Source organism: Electrophorus electricus, chromosome 19 (genome assembly GCF_013358815.1).
Source record: "Electrophorus electricus isolate fEleEle1 chromosome 19, fEleEle1.pri, whole genome shotgun sequence".
NCBI classification, from domain to species: domain Eukaryota; kingdom Metazoa; phylum Chordata; class Actinopteri; order Gymnotiformes; family Gymnotidae; genus Electrophorus; species Electrophorus electricus.
In genome coordinates, this window is record NC_049553.1 from 5956246 (window position 1) to 5979857 (window position 23612).

Sequence of the window (23612 nt, forward strand, 5' to 3'; positions counted from 1 at the left end):
GGGGACGAGGAGGCACAGAAGGGACGGCATTTAATCGTTGGGCCTAATTTTTCCCACTTTTTAATTCCCAGCTCTAGCAGCGCTCTCATTTTCTTTCATGTCTTTTTTTCACTGTCTCACATGCACATATGCGCGCGCACACAAATAAAAACACGCCAACCTGAATTTTTTAAAACTTTTTTTTAAACATTTCATTAATTTTGAGTACAAAATAAAGAAGCAACATATATTTCCAATGTTTTCATGTTAAAAAAGCTTTTTTCCCCAAATAATTTCATTTAGTTTTATTGACTAAAATAACATATTGCTTATACATTTTATCGGAATTCATAATATCAATATACTTCATCTCATTATATTGTGAATTAAATTACCAGGTAGCATGTATGTTTATTTTCATAATATCAGTTTTAGTAGTGAAAAGTAAAAGTAGCTTAAAATCATCCTTAGAATACAAAAAGTCTGACATGGTACAATATAATCTATAAACCAACATTGGCGTGCGTTTTCCTTAGATAGACCCAAGCTGAGGGAAGATATACAATATATTTCTTTTAAACACTCAACTGGTTCACAGACATATGAGGCTTCATTCAGGAAAAAAAAGAGCTAAATTTTACATTAAGGTGATCTGACAGACTGCTCCATCACCATCACAATAAGTCAACATTCTCAATTCCTACATTCACCTCAGAATGCAGAATGCATGCTTAGCATTCTAGCAAAGCACTCATGACAGAATAAAGATAGGACGATTTTAGACCTTCTGATAAATAGTCTCCCTGACATATCACAGCATAAACCATTTATAAAACATCCTAAGTTTGACAGCAGGCACATTTACATATGCACAGACACCCTTACATAAGTTCAACTGATTGGTTGTTTTTCATGGCATGTTTTAACTGCATGAACTGTGGTGGCACAGAGGTCTACTGGGACTAAAGATGGCATACAGCAATGCAACACAGTGGAACCTGGTGAAATCCTCATTTCCTTGTATTCATAAACATTCTTAAAATATGAAAATGGAAGGGTATATTGCTGGGACTTCAGCAGGTAAGCTAGCCAGGACTTCAGTTATTCTGTCTTTCCATTTTCTTTACACTATAATGCACTGATTTACACTATAGTGCACTACTTTACACTACAGTGCACTACTTTCTAATCTGCAAAATGCAAGTTCAAAGAAGGTCCTTTATTAATTACCTAGTATTGTGTAGGTTCTAAACATCAACTAAAGGGAATCCAAGAACATCTGAGAAATATACCAACAGCAGGTTAAATTTGTGTGCAGCTATGTACATAAACACCTCAATACGGTATATCAATGGCTAAGCTAATGGGTGAATACAGTAATTTACCTGGTTCATTTTCAGTGGTTTTGATTATTGCCCGTGTGTAACGATGCAAGTCAAAGGTCAATCAACAACCAATTAATATAATTAATAGCAGAATGAGGACAGTTAAAAACGCTTTCCAAATAAAACAACCAATCATATGGCAGACCAAGGCTAAGCACTTCTTATTGAGACAAGGGGGTGCAAAATAGTCACACTCCCATGTGTATGAACATGCATACTGACATTGGTATACAGACATAAGACACACAACATAAATAAAACTGCTTTTGACACAGACACAAATCAGTAGGCTGAATATTCCCCGGACAGGTTTATATAACTCTAGTCTAAATGTGGCAGTGTGTGGTGTAAATGAACTCAGGACTGGCATTAATAAAATCATTAAAAACAAATTCCCAGCGGCATAAGCACAAAAACCAGAGTAAGTCAGCTTCTTGGAAATGATGAGAATTGGCACCTGAAAATAACTTTTAGTTAAACGACTTCTTTGGGCAGCCCAACCCAACTACCCTGCTTCAGCAGGCTGAACTAAAATGGCAAAGGTGTGCTTTTGTCAAATAAAAGTGCAAAGAACCGTGCCGCAGTGGCTCCTAATGACGAGTTCTAAAAGCATCGTAAATTTACAGTAGCAACAGGCACCTGCAGGCAGAACCACCCAGTGTCTTTGTCTCTGGTTACGCCAACCACCCAGGTCATACCGAGGACACAATGTTCTATCGTTATCACAAACGCAGCATAGCTAGAGGTACAACAGTAAATCTGGAGGTTTGTCCTCTAATGTGGTTCTTTGCTGACTATTACAATGTGCCAACCTGAACATCACCGAGTAGTTTATTAATGGCAATAAACAGTAATGCCTGTTCATGTTACTGACTCCTGCTATATGCATATATTTTTACATAAATCTAAAATAAAATGGCAGAGCAAAGACAGTTGAAGAAAAAAATATTTTGGTGCTCTGCAAGTCTGGAGATGACAAAGTAATAAAATACATTTTTAACTCAAGATCACTATATATGTGGTAGATGTAATCACCTTACACTGAACATGATACATACTGTATATTACCATTATTACAAAGCTTTTAATGCCCACTCAGATTTCTAGTGGGACACAAATTATGTAAATAAGAAGACGAATGAAAAAGATAAAAGAAAAATCAGCCCTGAATTAATGGACTTTCTTTCCAAGGACATTTCCTAGACAATGACTGACCACACAGCCCACTTCACTTTACATCTTTCTCTTCCCTTCTGTTTCACACGCACGCTAGAACAGAGTAGCTTGCAAAATAAGAAAAAGAGAAAAGAAAATGTCTACAGACAACAGCATCACAGATGCAAAGGGGAATGTTTGGGGCAGGACAAAGTCAACAGGGAAAAAAGGTCTGGAAACTCAGCGAGTGTCCCACTTTGTCGGAGTAGCCCAGTAGAACGACGGTTTGGTAGAACTTCCATGCGTTGGCCCTCTGGTCTGGGTGTGGCTCTCCTCTTGAGTGCCTCCATTTTCTGCCTGGGTGGAGGGAGAGCACGCATGAAGGTGTGTGTGTGTGTGGGGGGGGGGGGCGGTTAGCAGAAGTGGTCATCCTCATCCTTATCATCCTTCATCCCCTTCAGCCTCAGCCGCGCAAAGTCCTCAAACACAAAGTCATCGTCCTGAGAGAAATTACTGAGAGGGGGAGAAAATAGAGAGAGGGGGGATTATTAAAGGTCAATAACACTGACGTCTGTCTTGACTATTGACTCAGACGCAGACGTTTGGGCAGAGAGCAAACTCACTTTGTCTCAAACTCTATCAGGTTGGTGTCCACAGGGGCATCTGTCTCTGGCACAGCTGCAGGGAAGAAGAGACAAACACCCACAGCGTCTCTCATTAGGACGTTCGCTAAATGTGGAGGGTGTCTCAGAGTAAGAGGAGAAAGGTTCGAAATACCCAAAACAGTGTTCAAAATGAACCTGAAAATAACCTGGCTACAGAACTATAGACAGAGATTTCAGTGAGGCGAGTGAGAGTCGGGTTGCCAGAGTAGTGTGTGTACCTGACTGCGGTCTTGAGTTGGGCTGCTCGGAGGGTTTAGGGTGCATTAGGACAAAGGGGAGCTCCACAGACACATCACTGTAGAAGGGCATGGGACTAATTACTGTTCGGATATCATGTCTTCCCCATAAATTATTCATCTTAAATGAATAGAAATATATAAAATGTTGCTTGTGTGTGTGAGAGAGAGAGAGAGACTCTAGGCTCACCCTCCACGGGACACAACCAGTTTAACTTTGACTCTATAGGACACCAAGATTCCCAGAACTTCTTTATTGGATATGTCCTTCACACTATAAAACAAAGAAACAACATAAGCAAAACTTTCCTGAGACAGTTGAGACAGTGCATTTGTTGCCATGGTGAGTCATACAAGTTCGTGTAGCTCCAAAAGCTGAGTCTCAAAAACAGTGTTATATGTTATATGGCATGAAGGTTGGTGGGCTGGTTAATGTTTGATATGATGCGTGGCGTGCTGTTTGATGTGATGGTTGGTGTACTGGGTGGAGTGCTGGTGAGTGTGATGGCTGGCGTGATTGGTGGTTTGTTTTGTGGGTGGTGATGGGTGGTGTTGGTGGTTGGTGTGCTGGGTGGTGTTGGTGGTTGGTGTGCTGGGTGGTGTGGTGGGTGTGTGGTGTTGGTGGTTGGTGTGCTGGGTGTCGTGGTGGGTGGTATTGGTGGGTGGTGCATGCTCACATGGTGCTGGAGGCTAGATTGGTGTCCTCGTGTTTGAGTTTGCCGTCCAGGGCCAGACCCCTCTTTTCTCTGTTGTTGTTGAGTGTGGGGGTGAGTGTGTACACCTTACAGAACGTGGAGCTGGGTGACACCTGATCACTAAGAAAGACGAGCGAGGAAGAGAGAGAAAGAGGGGGTAATAGAGGAGGATAGAGAGGGGAATGGAGAGAAAGGGAGAGAGAGAAAGGGAGAGTAAGAGAGAGAGAGAGTAAAACAGACCATACACTTCCACTACTGGAATATCCAACTATGACCAAAGAACTAAGCTTTGAAAATCGCATCATGGACCATGAAAGTAGCATTTTCCCATGCAATAGGCAATTTACCTTGAAATACATCGGAATTTGGAATTTACATGGTTATCCCTTTGTTGGTGCTTCAGAAAATGTGCCCAGATGTGAACTGACATTTTGGATTCACACAGCATTCAAGTGCCCAACATTAATTGGTTAACGTGCACCAAGATGCGGTCCCAGTTTCCATAGCTAGACAGCATTTGAATTAGCATATAATAGGTTAGCTATAATCAAGAGGTCAAAGGCTAAAGCTGTAACAAAAAACCTTGAGAGAGCAAGAGCAACTAACATTTTACACGCTGCCAGTGAAAGTTATTTTGTACTAGTTGTTAATGTGTCCTTAAATCACACTCAATGAGCAGCAATTCAGCAACACTTACAGAGTCAAACTAGCTATCTAGGGAGGTAGGCTACTTACTAATCATATATCATATGTCATAATGCCTGGAAATATATAATAATGCCTGGAAAATTCCATGAAATTTGTGTTTTTTGAGAAACATGGTCCATGAACTTAAGCCATTTTCCCCATTAATTTGGTAGGGCCCTAATTATAACATAGATGCTTACTGTCCTAGTGTGCTAATATACTTTTAAGTGCATACAGAGGCTTGAATTACAAACTGGAGAGCTGTATGAGGACACAGACCAAAAGGCCTGGCCTGGTTTATGGAGAACTGGACCAGAGGACAGGGGACAGACAGGTGGACAGACACAAGGAGGGCAGAGGGAAGAGGCAGGAGAAAGAAGACCTTCCATGAAGACCGACATTTACAGACCCAGCCGGTACTGAGGGTGGTCTCATTTCTACAGGTCACGCACAGCGGGGCGAGACAAAGCGACTGTGAAGCATCATCTCTGCGCCCTGAGATGAGTGTTAAGCAGGAGGTCAGTTGCTGTGCCTGGCTTAGGAGTGGGCAGGCTTATAAATGATTACACTATGTTGGAAACACGAGGGCAGCAAAAGGGCACCGGTTCTTTGATGAAACGCGGGAGACTCTGTCAGCTCCGCGCACAGGCGCGGGGGGAGGGGAGGTGTCTGATGGCACTTTTCTGCTGGCACGGCGCCGGAGCTGGTGCCAAAATCTTGAACAGTTCTGTTCTTTTCCACTGCAAAACAAAAAAAAACAAAAAAAACAAAAAAAAAACAACAACAACAAAAAAACCCTCAAGGTTTTTGGTGAGTCTTGTGCCATCTGGACTGCTAATCTTGCTGATTTGGAACCGTTTGAACCTGTGAGGCAATCCGATTGAAGGATACAGCCCTGGCCGCACCATGCAAAGTTGTGTATCTGCTTCAAACACTATTTACAAAAGAGTGAGAACCACAGCACAAACAGCAGCAATGACTCATCCGTCCTGTAAAAGCTGAAATGGTTGATTCTGGACAGTTAGATATGCCCTCAAAGGCAGAAGCAAAATTAGCCAAAGAACAGTTTGTTCTGCCACGAGGTTTATACACTGACCTCCAGTTTCTGCTTCCATAATAAAGAACGCCAACACCCAGATACGTAATCATGGGGCTCTCAAACCAGTGGAATTGCGGGTCCGTTTTTAAATGGTTCATGGGGACCAGCACCATTTTGTTGAAGGAAAAGTGGTGTGAGAAGCAGTAAGGCTCAGGGTCTGGCGTGCGGAACCAGCAGGGCTGTGCTGGCCGGCCAACCCACAGGCTTGCTGTGGGTATCGCCAGAGAGCACAATCACACAGGTCACCTCCAAACAGTGGGGGAGAACAGCTTCTCTTATTACATCACTATAGAGCCAGCCAATAGCTGAGAGGGGGCGGGGCTTGCCAAGTGGCAGCGGTAGGATGGTGGGAGGTGCGATATACGTTTTGACATCATGACAATAGGGGAAGGGGCATTACGCCAGAGCACTCCGACTGAGCAACAGGGGAGCTGAATTAGCAAACCAGCTTAGAGGGAAGAGGAAGTCATTGCAGGGTTTTTTGGTTGTCAGAGTCAGGACTGACCGGCTGTGAAAGCCCTTTTAGGAAGAGCAACAGCATGAATGGGAAGCTGGGAATGGAGGGTGAGGCTCTCTGGACTGAACCCACTCTTACGTGAAACACTACATTTACAGCATTTAGGTGACACTTTTAATTATGACTCAACAGAGCTTGAGCAATAGAGGGTTAAGGGTCTTGCTCAGGGGCCCAACAGTGTCAACTTGCCAATGGTGGGGCTTGAACCAGCATCCATCTGAGTACTAGTCAAGTACCTTAACCACTGAGCAGTAGCTCAGCCCCACAACCTGTGGCACTGCAAAATGAGTGAGAGGAGAGACCAGGGGGGTCCAAAGCGACGGAATGGAGGGCAGGAGGTAGAGAGCTCGTTCAGAATGTGGCATTAGTAAGAAGAGTGGGGGGGGGGGGGAGAGGCCGATGGAGTGAGAGAGGAGAAAAGGGGGATATGGAAGGGAAAGAGGGTGGAGGAGTACTCACTCTGCCTCAGCCTGAGCCACAGGGCATTTGTACTGTGCAGTGCTGAACAGACAGATATCGGCATACTGTCGCACTGTGGGGAGAGAGAGCAGGGAACACACAGCAGGGTTACCAGGGCTGGAGAAGAGCATGGCCTCACACACACACACACACACACACACACACACACACACACACACACACACACACACACACACACACACACACGCACACACACACGCACACGCACACGCACACGCACACATACACATATGCACGTGTGCACACACACTTCCACACAAACCTACACATACTTGCATGCACACACACACACATTTCATGCGCACACATACAAATATGCGTGTGCACACACACTTGCACATAAACACACACATACATGCGCACGTGCACACACACACACACACACACAAGCACACGCGCACACAAGCACATGCGCACACAAGCACATGCGCACACAAGCACACGCGCACACAAGCACACACTCACATACACAAAGGAAAAGTCTTATTTTATTGAAGTAAAATAATCCATATAGTGCATATAAATGGCTTGGCAGTCCTACACCTAAGTAAGTTATCAATGTCCACCTAAATGCACAGAGCTGTGCAGAAACATCGAAGTAGACAAACACAGTTATCTTAAATACTGAAACGATACTATCCATAACAGAAACAAACTCCTATTTAAGCACTCTGAAATCTCAACAACAGTTACAATAATAGAGCAGTGGAGAGATGTTTCTGTGGATACAGACTCATTAGATACTGCAGCATTGACTTAAGCGCGCTGCTGAACAGATATTGAAACTGTTAGAAAAACCGCTGTGAGCATTATGCTAACGGCAGGGCGGCTGAGCAACAAGGTGGGACATAAGTGGACAGAGCAAGACTGCAGCCAAAAAAAACTCCAACTCAAACACTGACTTGAGGTTTCCATCGCTCTTCACCTGAGATTTTGACTCGTTTGACAGTTTTGGTGGAGTTGTTGGTGACATGGACGTTGACACTGATGGGTTCTCCGTGGTAGTAGAGCTGAGGGAGAGAGGGAGAGAGGGAGAGAGAGAGGGAGAGAGAGAGAGAGAGAGAGAGAGGGAGAGAGAGAGGGAGAGAGGGAGGGAGAGAGAGAGAGAGAGAGAGAGGGAGAGAGAGAGGGAGAGAGGGAGGGAGAGAGAGAGGGAGAGAGAGAGGGAGAGAGGGAGAGAGAGGGAGAGAGTGTTAACAGTATTTAGTAAACTCCCCCTGCACATTAACAACATATATATTGATCTGCATGTCACATTTTACACTGCAACAGGAGGTAGAGGTCACAAGTGCGCGCGCGTGCGCGTGTGTGTGTGTGTGTGTGTGTGTGAGTGAGTGAGAGAGAGAGAGAGAGATATCGAGAGTGAGTGAATACCTCTTTGTCGAGTGAGGCCTCCAGGTGAAGGGAACGGTCAGACATGAGGAAGCTCCGGGTGGTCTCCACCATGGGCTGAGGGCCTGGCTTCTCAGGAGCATACTGCACCTTACGGATTACCAGTCGTACCGAGTTCCTACAAGCACACACACACACACACACACACACGAGGTTAACTGTATGCTTGACAGTAAACAAAGCAATATAAAACACACACCTATACACACTCCTCTGATCACACAAATACCACAATATTCTCTATTACAGACACACACAAACATACAGCTCCAGATATGCAGTCATTACAAAGCACCACAAACCACATTGTGTTCACAGAGCTGATGAGTATAATGCCTCAGCACCTTTTGTGAATCTTCTCCTCCACAGATTTGGCACAGAAAGCTCTGATCTCAAAGTCCACACCACACGCCTGTGGGACCGAGGGGTGGGGATACATTAGTATTTACACAACTGCATGAACAGAAAGTAAGAGTGAGAGTGTGTGTGTGTGTGTGTGTGTGTGTACCTTGCCTGTGTCTTCTGGTCCTGGCTGTAAAGTGACTGAACACGGGAGATTCTGAGGAATCTAAAACCCAGCACCACACAGATCTCATTAACAGCGACCACACCAAATCCAGGTGGGTAATGATATCTCAGGTCTGCTCTGCTGCACACATACTGATTACCCTTTTTTTTTCTTATATATAAAATAAAACTCATATTCACTTATCCTTTATTTCCACATATCTAAATGTTAATATCACGGCAAATTCGATTCAGATGTTCAGTGCACTGCAGTGCGCACGGCACATGTTTCGCAACAGCGTGGCAGTGTGGGCGGAGCCGGGGGCGGGGTGGTGGGCCATGTGGGCGGGGCCGGACTCACGGTGAAGTTGAAGGGGTGCGCATGCTGGCCGAGCTTCTTGAGCAGCCGCTCCTGCAGGCGGCTCAGGGGTTTGCGCTCCTCCGGCAGCGGTGGAAAGGCCTGGAAGGTGGACATGTACAGGTCTTTCCTGAAGGACAGGCCCAGCACGTCCAGGTCTTCACGGCCATAGCGGAAGGCACATGTCAGAGTCACGAACACTGCAGAGGAGGCAAGAAAGTGGTGAGGTGAGCAAAACAAACCTCGGAACCAGAAGCCGCACACGGACGCGGCCATGCGTGTCGGGATAAGTTATTGATGCCGTGAAGGGCGCTTTCTAAGGTCATGTTGGGTTTTTAAGTCATTTTTCCCCTTCCTATTCTTCACACTGTTCAGTAAAGCCAAGCTACCCACCTTTTCTGTCTTTAAGGTATTCCGGGTCAACCAACAGTACGCCGTCTAAAGTCAGACAACACAAGACTCATGGTTAGTGTGGCAGGACACTCGTGTTAATTTGTTTTGCTGAAATCTTCCACCAGCACCCCTGAAAACAGCACTTCGCTTTTATACCACACACAAACCAGAACAGAACCGAACCGAACACATATTTACCTGTGAAGGTTTGAATTAACGACTAACAATTTAGATTTGCGATTTTTGGCACCGAACCACATAGAGGGTAACATACATGCCAAAACAACTTATGCATTACTGAATGTAATTGCTTCTATCAATTACTTAATGCAATTCCATGCTTATATCAGTTACATATATCTAGTAACCCAAGAGGACACTTTTCATCTATGTAGGGTACCACTAGGCTGAGCATCTGATCACAGAAATGAGTGTCTGATGTGATGCTCCTTCCAATATGAACCAAATGCTGCTTTGTTGAGCTCGAGGCTTAGGCATAAGAGTCTCCTGCGTCAGAGTGCTCCTAACGTAGGACAAACTAAATGAACCGAATGCTTGGCTTTCCTCTGTACTCACAGTGCCGACATGAAAAATGACACCGGACACCGAAGCCACCTCTGGCTGCCCAAAAGTTGCAGTTATAATTATAGAAAATAATCAAAGATTGAACTTAGTCAGAAGGAGGTGACAACATGCAGGTCTAAACAAACCGTAACTGTGCACAACAGGATACGATTGCATGCAAACAGAGCCAGGCAACTGACACTTGTACTTAAATGTGCACACACATGCTTAAAAAAGCCCCAAAGGGGCTTTCAGTGACAAAGCCAACAATTACAAATTACCTTGTAAAAATGTATAATTAGAATACTTAAGGTTGATCTCTTCATTACCACACACACACACACACACACACACACACACACACACACACACACACACACAATCCCTCATTAACAGAACTCCTATGCCTTTTCAACTGAAGTAAAAGGTTTTCTCCTGTGATTTGCTGCCATGGCAACAGGGAAAACCTTATACACTCCTGAGACAATAAGAGATTTTGGAGAAACTAATGCTGCATTAACATCACAGACCCTGACAACATATTAAGCAAAAACCGTCATGCACCTGCCATTTGGAAACATCGTAAGCATGCCAGGGGCCACGTAAACTAGGAGTCACGTGGGCTATATGGTCAGGAACCACTGCACGCATTTGAGTCTACAGGCTAACAGCCTCCATATTCCAGTCCTCATTTCATCCAGGTATGAGATACGGTAATAAAAGAACTTGATTTAACATCATTATCTCTTAGCAGAGACATAATGTTTTAATGAACATCCATTGCAGCACTCTTATTCTAATTTGCATCAGCCAGGCTGGTGTCTGAGGCAGTGGTGCATGGCCATTGGTCCAGCTGTGAAGCAGCTGGTATATGATTGGTGGAGCAGTGACAAGCACAATGCTAACTGACGCTAGTGTGGTGAAGAACAGATAATTGGTGTTCCCATGCTAAATACACAGGAGACTGCTGGGAGATCGCAGTTCATTTCCTCCTAAAATGTTGCTATAGCAAGTGACACTGCTGATTGAATGAAAAGAAAAAGCAAAAAACCCAGGATCCTTTTGGTGGGAAACATCCATACACTCACCAACTGGGTCCACATGATCTAGATGATCCACAAAGTCCCTTTTCCCCAAGTATACTGTGAGCTAGGAGAAAAGAAGAACAAGTTAAAAATACACTCAGAAATCTCCAAATTCTAAATGTCCTTAGTAGAACAAGAAAGTGCATAATGCACTTTTTAAAGGACTTTTAATACCCCCTCCTGACACACACACACACACACACACACACACACACACACACACACACACACATACACTTCAACAAACAGTTTGAATCAATCCAAACTGACCCCAAGTTGTGAATCGAGAGAACCGAGAATCGAGAGAACACCAAAAGCTATTAGGCAGGTTGGGGGGGGGGGGGCCGGACACCAAGTAGAAAAGAAAATGAAGTAATTCAAAGCAAATAAGGCAGCAATATCCTCTGACAGAAGAAGGAAAAGCAGAAGAACTCAGACACAAGAGCTATTAAATGAAAATGAACCAGCAGTACCAGTTAATGAAAAACAGAGCGAGTTGCCACAGGTGATACAGTAATACATAAATATGTAAATACAGGAGTATGCAAATGATAGAAGGAACGAGGAGTGAGAGGCACCATAAAGGAGTAACACTGAGGAAGAGATAGAAATGGAGAGTGTGAGGAGACAGTCCAGAGAGAGATGGGAAGAGCTTATCAAATGATCTGTACACACGCACGCACACACACACACGCACACACACAAACACACAAACACGCACACAAACATGCACACAAACATGCACACACGCACACACACACGCACACACAAACGCACATGCACACATACGCACACACAAACACGCACACACACAAACACGCACACACACAAACAAACACACACACAAACAAACACACACACAAACAAACACACACGCGCGCACACACAAACACACACGCACACACACAAACAAACGCACACGCGCGCGCACGCACACACGCACGCACGCACGCACACAAACACACACACAAACACAAATGCACACGCACACACACAAACACACATGCACGCACAAACACACAAACATGCACAAACACACACAAACACACACACAAACACAAATGTACACGCACACACACAAACACACATGCACGCACACACACACACAAACACGCGCACACACACACAAACACAAACAAACACACACACAAACACGCACAAACACACACACACACAAACACGCAAACTGGGGTCCAAACTGACCCCAAGTTGTGAATCGAGAGAACACCAAAAGCTATTAGGCAGGTTGGGGGGGGACGGACACCAAGTAGAAAAGAAAATGAAGTAATTCGAAGCAAATAAGGCAGCAATAAACCTCTGACAGAAGAAGAAAGGAAAAGCAGAAGAACTCAGACACAAGAGCTATTAAATGAAAATGAACCAGCAGTACCAGTTAATGAAAAACACAGTGAGTTGCCACAGGTGATACAGTAATACATAAATATGTAAATACAGGAGTATGCAAATGATAGAAGGAACGAGGAGTGAGAGGCACCATAAAGGAGTAACACTGAGGAAGAGATAGAAATGGAGAGTGTGAGGAGACAGTCCAGAGAGAGATGGGAAGAGCTTATCAAATGATCTGTACACACGCACGCACACACACACACGCGCGCGCGCACGCACACGCACAAATGCGCGCACACACAAACACGCACACACACGCACACACACACACAAACACACGCACACACAAACGCGCGCACACACGAACACACAAACACAAACAAACACGCACACACGCGCGCACACACACACAAACATGCACACACACGCACACACACAAACACGCACACACACGCACATGCACACACAAACACACAAACACACACACAAACGCACACGCGCGCACACGCACGCACGCACACACACAAACACAAATGCACACGCACACACACAAACACAAATGCACACACACACACACCAACACACATGCACGCACACACACACACAAACACACACACGCACACACACACACACAAACACGCACGCACACATGCACGCACACACACACACACACAAACAAACACGCACGCACGCACACACGCACACAAAGGAGAATTACCTTGCAGTTAGGGCTGGACTTCTTGAAGACTCTACATAATAGAAAATACAGATTTAGACATTCTTACTTGAAATAATGAACCACAGCAAAAATTTTACATGATGGATGTGATACAATTTCATGGCACTATAAATTCTACTGAAATATTTCAGTGGCTGAATGTGTAACAACTGTTTTAGCTGAAGAAAAGAAAGAGCGAGGAAGCACTGTCTGACAGGAAAGCTGTACAAAGAAAACACCAGCATGGAAAAGCAGCAGCAGCATGCAACGAATGTTGAGAGAGAGAGCGAGAGAGAGGGAGGGTGTTGAGGTGATCAGATATTGCAGTAAATGTCAACGATAATGTCAGTGACCCCTCCCCCACTTCCAAAATAAGAGGAACAAGGGAAGATATTTATCTTTAAGAGAATTAAAAGTTTTATCAGAGTTGTTCACAACACACTGCTTCCTCACCAGCTGAAGGCAAAGAATGATCGCAGGGGGAAAGAATCACTGCGAGGCAAAAACTAAACCCACGGTCTCCCATAGCTGTGTGCAAGGGGATGCATGAGTGAAGACAAACAGAGAGCCAGAGAGAGACACACAGAGAGAAGCACACACTGTGTGTGTGTGTACTTGTAATGCAGTGTGAGAGGTAGACAGCTGTGGCCCACAGCGAGAAGCTTCACGTCACTATACATTTGTTAAACAAATGTGAAATCATACAGTGATAATTCCCCGACCCAACACTCCTCAACTGAGCTTCCCCGACCCAACACTCCTCAACTGAGCTTCCCCGACCCAACACTCCTCTACTGAGCTTCCCTGACCAAACACTCCTCTACTGAGCTTCCCCGACCCAACACTCCTCAACTGAGCTTCCCCGACCCAACACTCCTCAACTGAGCTTCCCCGACCCAACACTCCTCTACTGAGCTTCCCTGACCAAACACTCCTGAGCTTCCCTGACCCAACACTCCTCAACTGAGCTTCCCCGACCCAACACTCCTGTACTGAGCTTCCCCAACCAAACACTCCTGTACTGAGTTTCCCCGACCCAACACTCCTGTACTGAGCTTCCCCGACCCAACACTCCTGTACTGAGCTTCCTCGACCCAACACTCCTCTACTGAGCTTCCCCGACCCAACACTCCTCTACTGAGCTACAAGCTTACAAAAGTCAGCCGGATATCAGCTTGTTTCCAACATAACCACAAAGTGGCTTGCACACACACCCACATATATACACACCCAATCATTTACATACATAAAAGTTACTCAGTCACACAAAGGCACAGAATACTGCTAATGATGTGTTTGTAAGTAGCCTTTTTATTGGACAATTTCTGACCAAACGGTTTTTTCATCAATTACGTCTATAATTACTAATGGCTAATTAAAATAAAAGTGCTCGCCATCCCCGCTGCACTCCATTCGATGGCCAAATTCTCACATTGTACACACACACGCCTCAGTTGAGATACAGAATTGTTCCTCGCAATGACCTTGTCAAGACTCTCAGAAAAAGTTTGGATTTTTCTCTGCCTTTGCGTTTCAGTGAATGATTATATTCGCCCACTGCGTCAGGAACACTTCACGGAGTTCATGCCAACAGAGCAAATGGTATTTATGGAGGGTGAAGTGGTCTAGTGACGATATGACTGAGGAAGCGATGAGAGAGAGTGATATGATGGAGCTAACAAACCAACCAGTGTACATAGAGAGATCTGATCAGAATTTAGTTTGGCCCAGCAGTCATCCATGGTGAAAAAACAAAGAAATTGTAAAATGCATATACTGATTAAATAAATAAATAAATAGCTAGAAAACAAATCCAAGACAGCTATTTTGGGTGACCGTCCATTTAAAGGTTCAGTTTATACTCAAAGAATGTCAAATCACAAAGCTAACTAACTTTGTTTCCCTCCGTTTCCTTTCAGCTCACTAGCACTGCCACAAGAGACTGTTCCACTCTTACACGCATTCATCACCCAGTCTGAGGTTTCCCAGCATTTCATTGTGGAGCACTTTCAGACCTCATTTTCCCAACTGGTCTTAAATAAAGACTGAAGATACAACATAAAAACAACATTACTTCAATATAAAAAAATGAAAATGAGGAGACTGAAGGTGTTTTTTTTTCTTCACATTTCTGAATTTGACCGATTTGTATTTTTTCAACTAATTCCACTGAACACAATAAGACCTTTTTATCCCAAACACCAGCCCACAACAAACTTTAAACTCAATCACCTCTCTTCTTTTTCTTTGCCCTTGCCCTTATCATCTTGTCTCACTCTCTCTCGTTCTCATCAAGCCTTCAGGGCCTTTTTGATCTACTGCTTTTCCCCCCAGAATAATTCATTCGGGCTCTGTGGTACTCTCTCTCTCGGACTGTCTGCCTCTCACACTCTTTCTGTTCTTATGTCTCTCTGTCCTTCTTCACATATAAAAGTTTAAAGCACCATTAAAGCCTATGGGTCCTCCAGTGCTCTCTAATGAATACATCTTATTAATACCATATTAGCTACCACAGACCCCAGGGTAGCAGCCAAGGCTGGCCACACTTTTTCTCATGCACACCCATGCCCATGCATGCTTGCCCACACACAGCACAGATCTAGATGAAGATGTGCATTCAAAAATGTACACCTTTTCACACCTGCTACTCAGACTTTTTTTTTTAGCTGTGGATGTGGTATGCACTTGTGTGTGAGTGTGTGTGTGTGCGTGTGTGTGTGTGTGTATGTGTGTACATGAGAACTTTCTGCTTTTTTCATCCACTTGATGAAGATAAGCGGCATGCTCACCTAAACATACTTTTTATGTGGTTACCATGACAGCCAGATGGGCTTTCTTGTGTTCCTATGACAACAGAGCAAGGAAAAAACCCCTACAACACAATAAATAGCCCCACACCCATCTGCACATGATACTTAAGAACATATCAGTCTGCTCGTCCTGCACCCTCTCTGAAGCACATATCATTCCTTCAAGCCAGAAACATACTGCATATGGCAATGTCCTCTTACTCAATACTCTGTGTGTGTGTGTGTGTGTGTGTGTGTGTGTGTGTGTGTGTGTGTGTATGTGTGGGGGGGTGCACTCAACTAAGGCTTTGAACTAAAAAATGAAAAGTGGACTCTGGTGTAATTACAATCAAGGGTGTTAACATTAAAATTAAGAGACAATTAAGGTGACAGTTTCTCTTACTTATCCAGATCAACCATGCAAAGCTCAGCAAGTCATGAAGTAACATCACCCTTGTGCATGCAATTAGGTAACTTTGTATTGTTGCATTTGACAAGCTCATTCAGAGGCATCATTAGTGGTTGGCCTTCAGGGTTTAAGCCCCAAATGTTTTATCTACTGATACTTTTAAAATTTCGCTACAGTATCTGCCAGGTCCGGGCCTCTCCCCAAACTACGACTAAATGGACTTGGCTACATGCGTTCTTCAGATAAAAAGCAGCATAACGTGGAGATTTTGCACCTTCCTTGTTACTGAGGGACAAGCAAAGCAGATAGTTTATAGATAAGTAACTTAGCCCTTTTTGTGACTTTTAAGCGAATGTGAAACGTGATAGCGTTATAACTTCCATTACACTGTTAGTGATCCGATAACTGTTACAATAGTGTCACCTCTCAACCTTAGCTAACTAGCCAAGTGTATTGATATAATAATCGCTAGCTCTCACTTGAAACAAACCTGGTGCTTGGTGACCTTCCAAAAGCATATGGCTCGACACCTTCTCTACTCCCTTAGGTAACATTACTGAAAAGCGGGTGTATAAAAGCTGTGTGTTGATTGCAAAGCGTCCTTGGGTTCAGAGAAAAGTGCTATAAAAGCGTAATTTCATTTGAAAGCACAAAAAAAAAAAATTCAAATTGAAAATCAAGAGAGGCTGTGTGCGAAATAGCCTACTTGTATGCTGCACTCAGAATATACCGCGGCAAACTTATGCAATAAATGTACCGATGTTCTGCCCACTTGTGAAATACACCTTTTGCTTGACAGGATTACAACCATGAATATATATTGTGGTACTGGAATAGTTAGCCAGTGTAGCAGCTACGCAATTTGGGAATCTTTCGCGTACTGGAAAATTGTTTTTTGGTTGCATACTAAATACGACATCTGTATGCAGTAAGCTATTACGAACACAGTCGCAAGTTTTTTTTGTCGCCGTTACTCCAGTGTTGCCTTTAATTACCAATAAAACTTTAGCCCTTAGCTAACATTGTGCTGAGCAGCTCAGAGGAGAAACATTTCGTGGCTAGGCCCAGACCATTGAAGGCAGGCTAAAATAGGGCTGACGCCATCCACAAACACGAATCAGGTGAGCACTTCCGGACGAGCGCACGCTTGCAGGTTGGTGTGCGCGTGTGCGTGAGTGACGTGCGTTTTTGCTGGAGAAGAAGTATATTGTCCATTTCTATGAAACCATTCATCAATCAGACCACACACTCTCTGAATCTCATATGCTGCAGCAGGTTACCATTTCTGCATGGTTCTCCCTCAGGTGGCTTTACGAGATCTGGGTCACACGCACACTCACTTCATTTTATGAGTGGAACCGGATCTGACGTTTAGTCCTCTGATCCCCAAGAATCTGTTACGGATTTATAAACAAGGTCACGTAACATACACAAACGTACAAAACCGCATCTCTGCCAGGCAGGAATGCAAATATTAGTCTGTGCAAATAAATACACATGCATGCACACACGTAGGCACACTCGCACAAACACAAACACACACACACACACACACACACACACACACACACACACACACACACACACACACACACACACACACACACACACAGAGAGAGACAGACACCACCAAACTTAGGTTTCCTCTGCTGTGGTAAACCATGTATTTGCATGTTTTACAACAGAAATGTGTGCAATCTTAAAAAGGATTCATTCACATTTTTTGCATAAAATGATAAAGACAAGTGTAAAAAAAATATGTCTCAGGTTTTTTTTTTCATATGTTCTTTTGAAGCAACACTGTGTGACAATGGAAAGAAATGAAAGAAATCAATTTTTATAAGTTATTTTGTTTATTCTAAATTAAGAATTTATACATTTCTTAAAATATGTATAGCTTTTTGCGGGGCCTGGCAGAGAACGTCCAAATGATCTGTGGGCCTGGCAGACCAGAAATGACTCCATATGACTCTCAGACCAGAGGGTGGTGACGATGACCTTGGATTTAGCCATGAAGATTCAAACTGAGGACAGGATTGTGTCAGGAGTCTTCTGACAGGGTGCAGCAGGAGCCAGTGATATGAGGGATGACGGTGACTCAGGTATGATGCACTACTGTTCAAAATACACTCACGACCTGTCTACTCCATGCCTGTAAATATGTACACACAGTAGGTCACTCCATATTCACAGAATGCAAACAAACATTCATACCTATGATATTTGCAGTCTCCTTTCGAGTGACACTTTGCTTGATACTGGAGGCTAGAACCGTCTCACTGACACACAATGCTGCGCGTAGGAAAACCTCTCAGATCATACAAATAATTTATAGGAATCAGAATGTTAAAAAATGAACTTTAAAAAAAAACTGCCAGGGGAAGAAATGTATGTTATACCCAGGTTGCACCATGCCTATAAAAGGATTTTGCAAATGGCACCCAGGAAATAGTGTGACCAAGCAAAAGCTGATTATGGGTTAGTTCAGGCTCTCCTATTCATTATTGACCCGTTTACTGTCATTAAGTATAAATCGTGTCATTGTATGGTGACAGTGAAGGAGTCACTCGATGTGAGAAAGTACAGAACCTACACTCAGATGCTGGTGCACCACTGCTGGCTCGCTCCTGCACATGTGTCTGGCATCAGACAGCTGAGACGGGCGTGACATCGAAATGGTTTAAAGTGCAGGCTGTTAGAGGCCTTGTGGACTGAATTTTATGAAGCTGTTTTCCAACATAAATCTGAAACTGCTGTCATTCCTTCCCCTGATTCTTTCCTTTTGCTCCTCCATATTCTGTTCTTAACCAATCAGTGGCTGACCTGCAACAGGCGAACTCAATCAGCTGCCTTTATAAATAGCAAGGCCCATCTGTGTAGAAGAAAATCAAAGAGGGTCTCAATTTCTCTGTTTAATTATGAGGCTAAATAACACCTCATCACGGCTGACAAACAGACAATACAGGAAGAAAGAAACAGACAATGTACTGCTTGAGCCCTGAGATGCATCCATGCAATATGATAACCACTGTGAAAATGGAGATCTCACTGGTACATAGGGCTAGGAAATAATGTTTGATGATCGATGTCACGATATTGACCTCTGTACAGTGATACAGCTGAATACTTACGTATGTAAATTAGCAATCTAACACTTCTTCTTGTGCACTGCGAGCATACTGCCCAGACACCTCAGACAATGCACATGAGAACTCTCAATCACATGATCCAATACTGATGATTAAAAGAATACAAGAAATCTTTAAATCATGCCACATCAAGGCATCAGTATTTTTGCTTAAATATGTCACAAAGCACACTGCAATTGCAAAATGTAGAAATATAATTGCAACACTGTGCTGTTCTGCTGGAGAATCCTAGACTTTTCCTGTCAGAGGTGTGCACACGCACACACATATGTATGCACATATGTATGCAAACATGCACGGGTGTGCAAACATAAACGTCCACACGCATACCCACACGCATGCACACACACCCACTCACATATACACACAGACGACTGCAGACACAGTGTAGTAATAGTATTTTTCTCTAGTGCTGCTCCCTGGCTCGTAGTCCCAGCTCTCCTTACAGTTAAGACAGACCGTTTTAGCTGAGCCATCACGAACCAACTCAGCTTCCCACACTGTTTACTATTGCCAAAAGGTACTGAGATAGAAAGGTTTTCCCCCAAAATCTACCCGGGACATTAGTAAAACTCCAGTAAGCTGTTGTACTCCAATCCTAAATATTAAAGAATAGAATGATCATAACATAAAGTTGATAATAAATCACAAATCACAAATCACAAAACACAATGTCTCTGCTACCCACTTCACTATAAGAACACTCTCAGACAATAACACCTCCACTAGCAGACCTCTCTGAATAACAAAGGCGAAGACCTGTTTAACAGAATCGGATTTGCACCACAATAAGCCCGAGAAGTTTAGCGAGATGACGTGTGTCACAAGAACTACAGCCTTTTTAAAGAAATCTGCTTTGCACTTCAGCGAGTAAGCTAAATCAGTTCCGCAGACGGGTGTGTGTTCACGGGCAGGAACTGATGGCCCCTGCTGTAGGCAACACGCAGTCGAGATTGTGCTTTTCAAGGTTCAGGGAAGTCGTTTGTATGACACTGAGAAGTGCCCCACCGCCACATTGAACGACGCCACGTGCCCCACAAAGAACCTCACGTCCCACAATGTACTTCACGTCCCACAATGAACGATGTCACATGTCCCACAATGAACCTAACGTGCCCCACAATGTACTTCACGTCCCACATTGAACGACGCCACGTGCCCCACAATGAACCTCACGTCCCACAATGAACGATGTCACATGTCCCACAATGAACCTAACGTGCCCCACAATGTACTTCACATCCCACATTGAACGACGCCACGTGCCCCACAATGAACCTCACGTCCCACAATGTACTTCACGTCCCACAATGAACGATGTCACATGTCCCACAATGAACCTAACGTGCCCCACAATGTACTTCACATCCCACATTGAACGACGCCACGTGCCCCACAATGAACCTCACGTCCCACAATGTACTTCACGTCCCACAATGAACGATGTCATATGTCCCACAATGAACCTAACGTGCCCCACAATGTACTTCACGTCCCACAATGAACGACGTCACATGTCCCACAGTGAACCTAACGTGCCCCACAATATACCCCACGTGTCCCGCAATGTACCTCACGTGTCCCACGTCTGCGCTCTTCATTCCAGCAGCCAAGACTTCATATGAAAATCACCTGCTGAAATCAGACTATTATTTCCGTAGGTTACGTACGGCCTCAGCTGTGAGTCTGAGCTCACACTCCCCTGCCTCTGCACATGTCATATTATCATTATTTCTAAGAAATTATTTGTATGTAATAACAATTTTATAAACCTAAATCTAATCCCCATCTTATGCAAAGAGAAATGTTTCGGACTTTCACTTTCAAAAAATGAAAGGTGTAGCTTTTGTCCTTACAAGGTAGGTTAACCCAATTGTTTCTCTGGGTTTTCTATATACTCAGGTAATTTTTGTCCTGAAAACGTTCAAAAAGTGTACGCATGTGCGCAAGTACGCAACACACAGCACGCGATTATTTTATAGTAAGTATTAAGGAGATTTAGATCACTGCTGACTGGGTTTTTAATGTGGAGCACGAACAAACAACCTAATTCTGCCTGAAAGCCTGAAATGGAACATTCTCTGGGTTTTGGCCGCTGTGCTGGCAAAGCCGTAGTCTCAGCCACCCGAGACCAGAATGCACGGGCCATGCCCTGCTAGCGCAGCCACCTAACCTGCTGTAAACCTCCCCAATGGGAGCTGCACACTCACACTCCTGCACGCGCTCACACACACCGTCAAAGTGTCAACGTGCGAGGAGAGCTGACTGCGCAGAAGTGTGAAGAGAGCCCGAGAGGGAAGCTGACTGCACACACTGGTTAACTGCTGACTGAGGAAGAACTGCTTCAGCTTTCAGGACAACCCCCTGTGTCACAAACAGGGTGTGTGTGTGTGTGAGAGAGAGAGAGAGAGAGACAGAGAGAGAGAGAGAGAGAGAGAGAGACAGAGAGAGAGCGAGAGAGAGAGACAGACAGAGAGAGAGAGAGAGAGAGAGACAGAGAGAGAGAGAGAGAGAGAGAGAGACAGACAGACAGAGAGAGAGACACAATCAACAACAAAAATATGACAAAAAGCCAGTAAGCCACAATGTGTACGTGTATGTCAGTGAGTCTGTGCGCCACCATCTGTGTTGGCTCATGCAAGTGTGCATGGACGTGTGTGTGTGTGTGTGTGTGTGTGTGTGTGTGTGTGTGGGTCTATGTGTGTTTGTGTGTGTGTATGTATGTAGCCACCCCCCCACACACACACATTTTATTTGCATCTTTAAACTTTAACAAGTCAGTTCCTTTAACAACTCATTTCCTGTCCTTCATCCAGTACTTACTAGAGTGAATGTCATTTGAGTAAAACAACAATTTTATCATTTGCTTACCCCACCTCCATTCACATTCAAGACCCAGTGCATGTTCTGTACTGGACCTGAGCCTCTGTACAGGTTTCCTAAACATGCTTCAGTGCTAATCCAGGACAGCCGGATCAGAGTGGTGCCCGTAAACGTCCCAGAATTCAGCACTTATCCCCTGGGAGGGGTCACCCTGCCGTGTCCGTCCCTGGTGCTAGCTGCAGCAGAACAGTCCTGCTCAGGCCTGCTCTGCCGCTCCAGTACGCTCCTGCTCATTTGAATTTCAGCACGACTGAAACTACGAAGAAAATGAGAGTGGGAGAGCTCTCGCTGGCCCTGTTCTGCTTCCTTATACGAAACCATAAAACAAAACAAATTGAAATTTCACCGGGAAAACTTAAAAAACGGGTGCAGGTGAGGGTGGGGGTTGGTCAGCTATGTTCAGCCATCATTCAAAAACCCAATGAAGTACCTTGTACCTGAGGTACAAACCCAAGATCAGTAATAAATTATTCAGATGCCGACTGCCAATAATATGCTATAAATACATAATGCTCATAATACATTTATTACCGAGTTATATACAGAGAGGGCTAAATGTTGCAGGCCAAAAGCTGGCTACACATGGTGGATATAGTATTCTGCTTTTTTACTAGTGAGCATGTAATAACACAGGCCTAAAGCTAAAAGTCAGTTGTAACCAAGGCTTACAACCTCAAAAGCCAGAGGAAGCCTGTCAAGAAGTGAGAGCGTTCATCTTCAGAGAAAAGCTACTGCAGCAATTTGACCAAATCATGATGCACTGGAGGAATTTAGCAAACAAACATTCTCAAAAGCCTTTGTACTTGGAAAATGCTTTGAATGCATGCGTCATGTGACTCCAAAAAAGGGAACTGAAAACACTGTCCACCGTCAGACAGTTTTTATGTTTCCCAAAACCTCTTCAACACAGACCTTAAAGTGTAGCATTATTCTGGTATTACTATTTGATGTCTATTAGTGCTTTTTGCAGATGGGCCTTTCAAGCCAAAATTTGTGACCTTCTCTTCAACTCAGTTTTATTGTTAGCTTAGCATTCAGCTACATGTGGTCGCACAAGGTCACACAAATTAAAGGATAACTCTTAAGAGGAATGCTTAATATACCACAGAGCCAATACTCT

At 44.1% G+C, this 23612-nt stretch overlaps 1 protein-coding gene across 1 annotated transcript in view; it reads right to left on the minus strand.

The window, feature by feature from the left end:
* Nucleotides 1-165: 165 nt before the first annotated feature.
* The window catches only part of arrb2b (arrestin, beta 2b), a 36696-nt gene continuing 13249 nt past the window's right edge, over nt 166-23612 (minus strand). Inside the window, exons 2-15 of the mRNA XM_027015568.2 lie at nt 13263-13293; nt 11201-11261; nt 9549-9593; nt 9159-9355; nt 8799-8858; nt 8635-8702; nt 8273-8408; nt 7824-7908; nt 6878-6950; nt 4098-4235; nt 3611-3694; nt 3403-3479; nt 3143-3197; nt 166-3032 (exon numbers count right to left, since the gene is read on the minus strand). Coding sequence (XP_026871369.1) covers nt 2933-3032; nt 3143-3197; nt 3403-3479; nt 3611-3694; nt 4098-4235; nt 6878-6950; nt 7824-7908; nt 8273-8408; nt 8635-8702; nt 8799-8858; nt 9159-9355; nt 9549-9593; nt 11201-11261; nt 13263-13293 — 1210 coding nt within the window. The 3' untranslated portion in view covers nt 166-2932. The remainder of the gene's footprint in view (nt 3033-3142; nt 3198-3402; nt 3480-3610; nt 3695-4097; nt 4236-6877; nt 6951-7823; nt 7909-8272; nt 8409-8634; nt 8703-8798; nt 8859-9158; nt 9356-9548; nt 9594-11200; nt 11262-13262; nt 13294-23612) is intronic.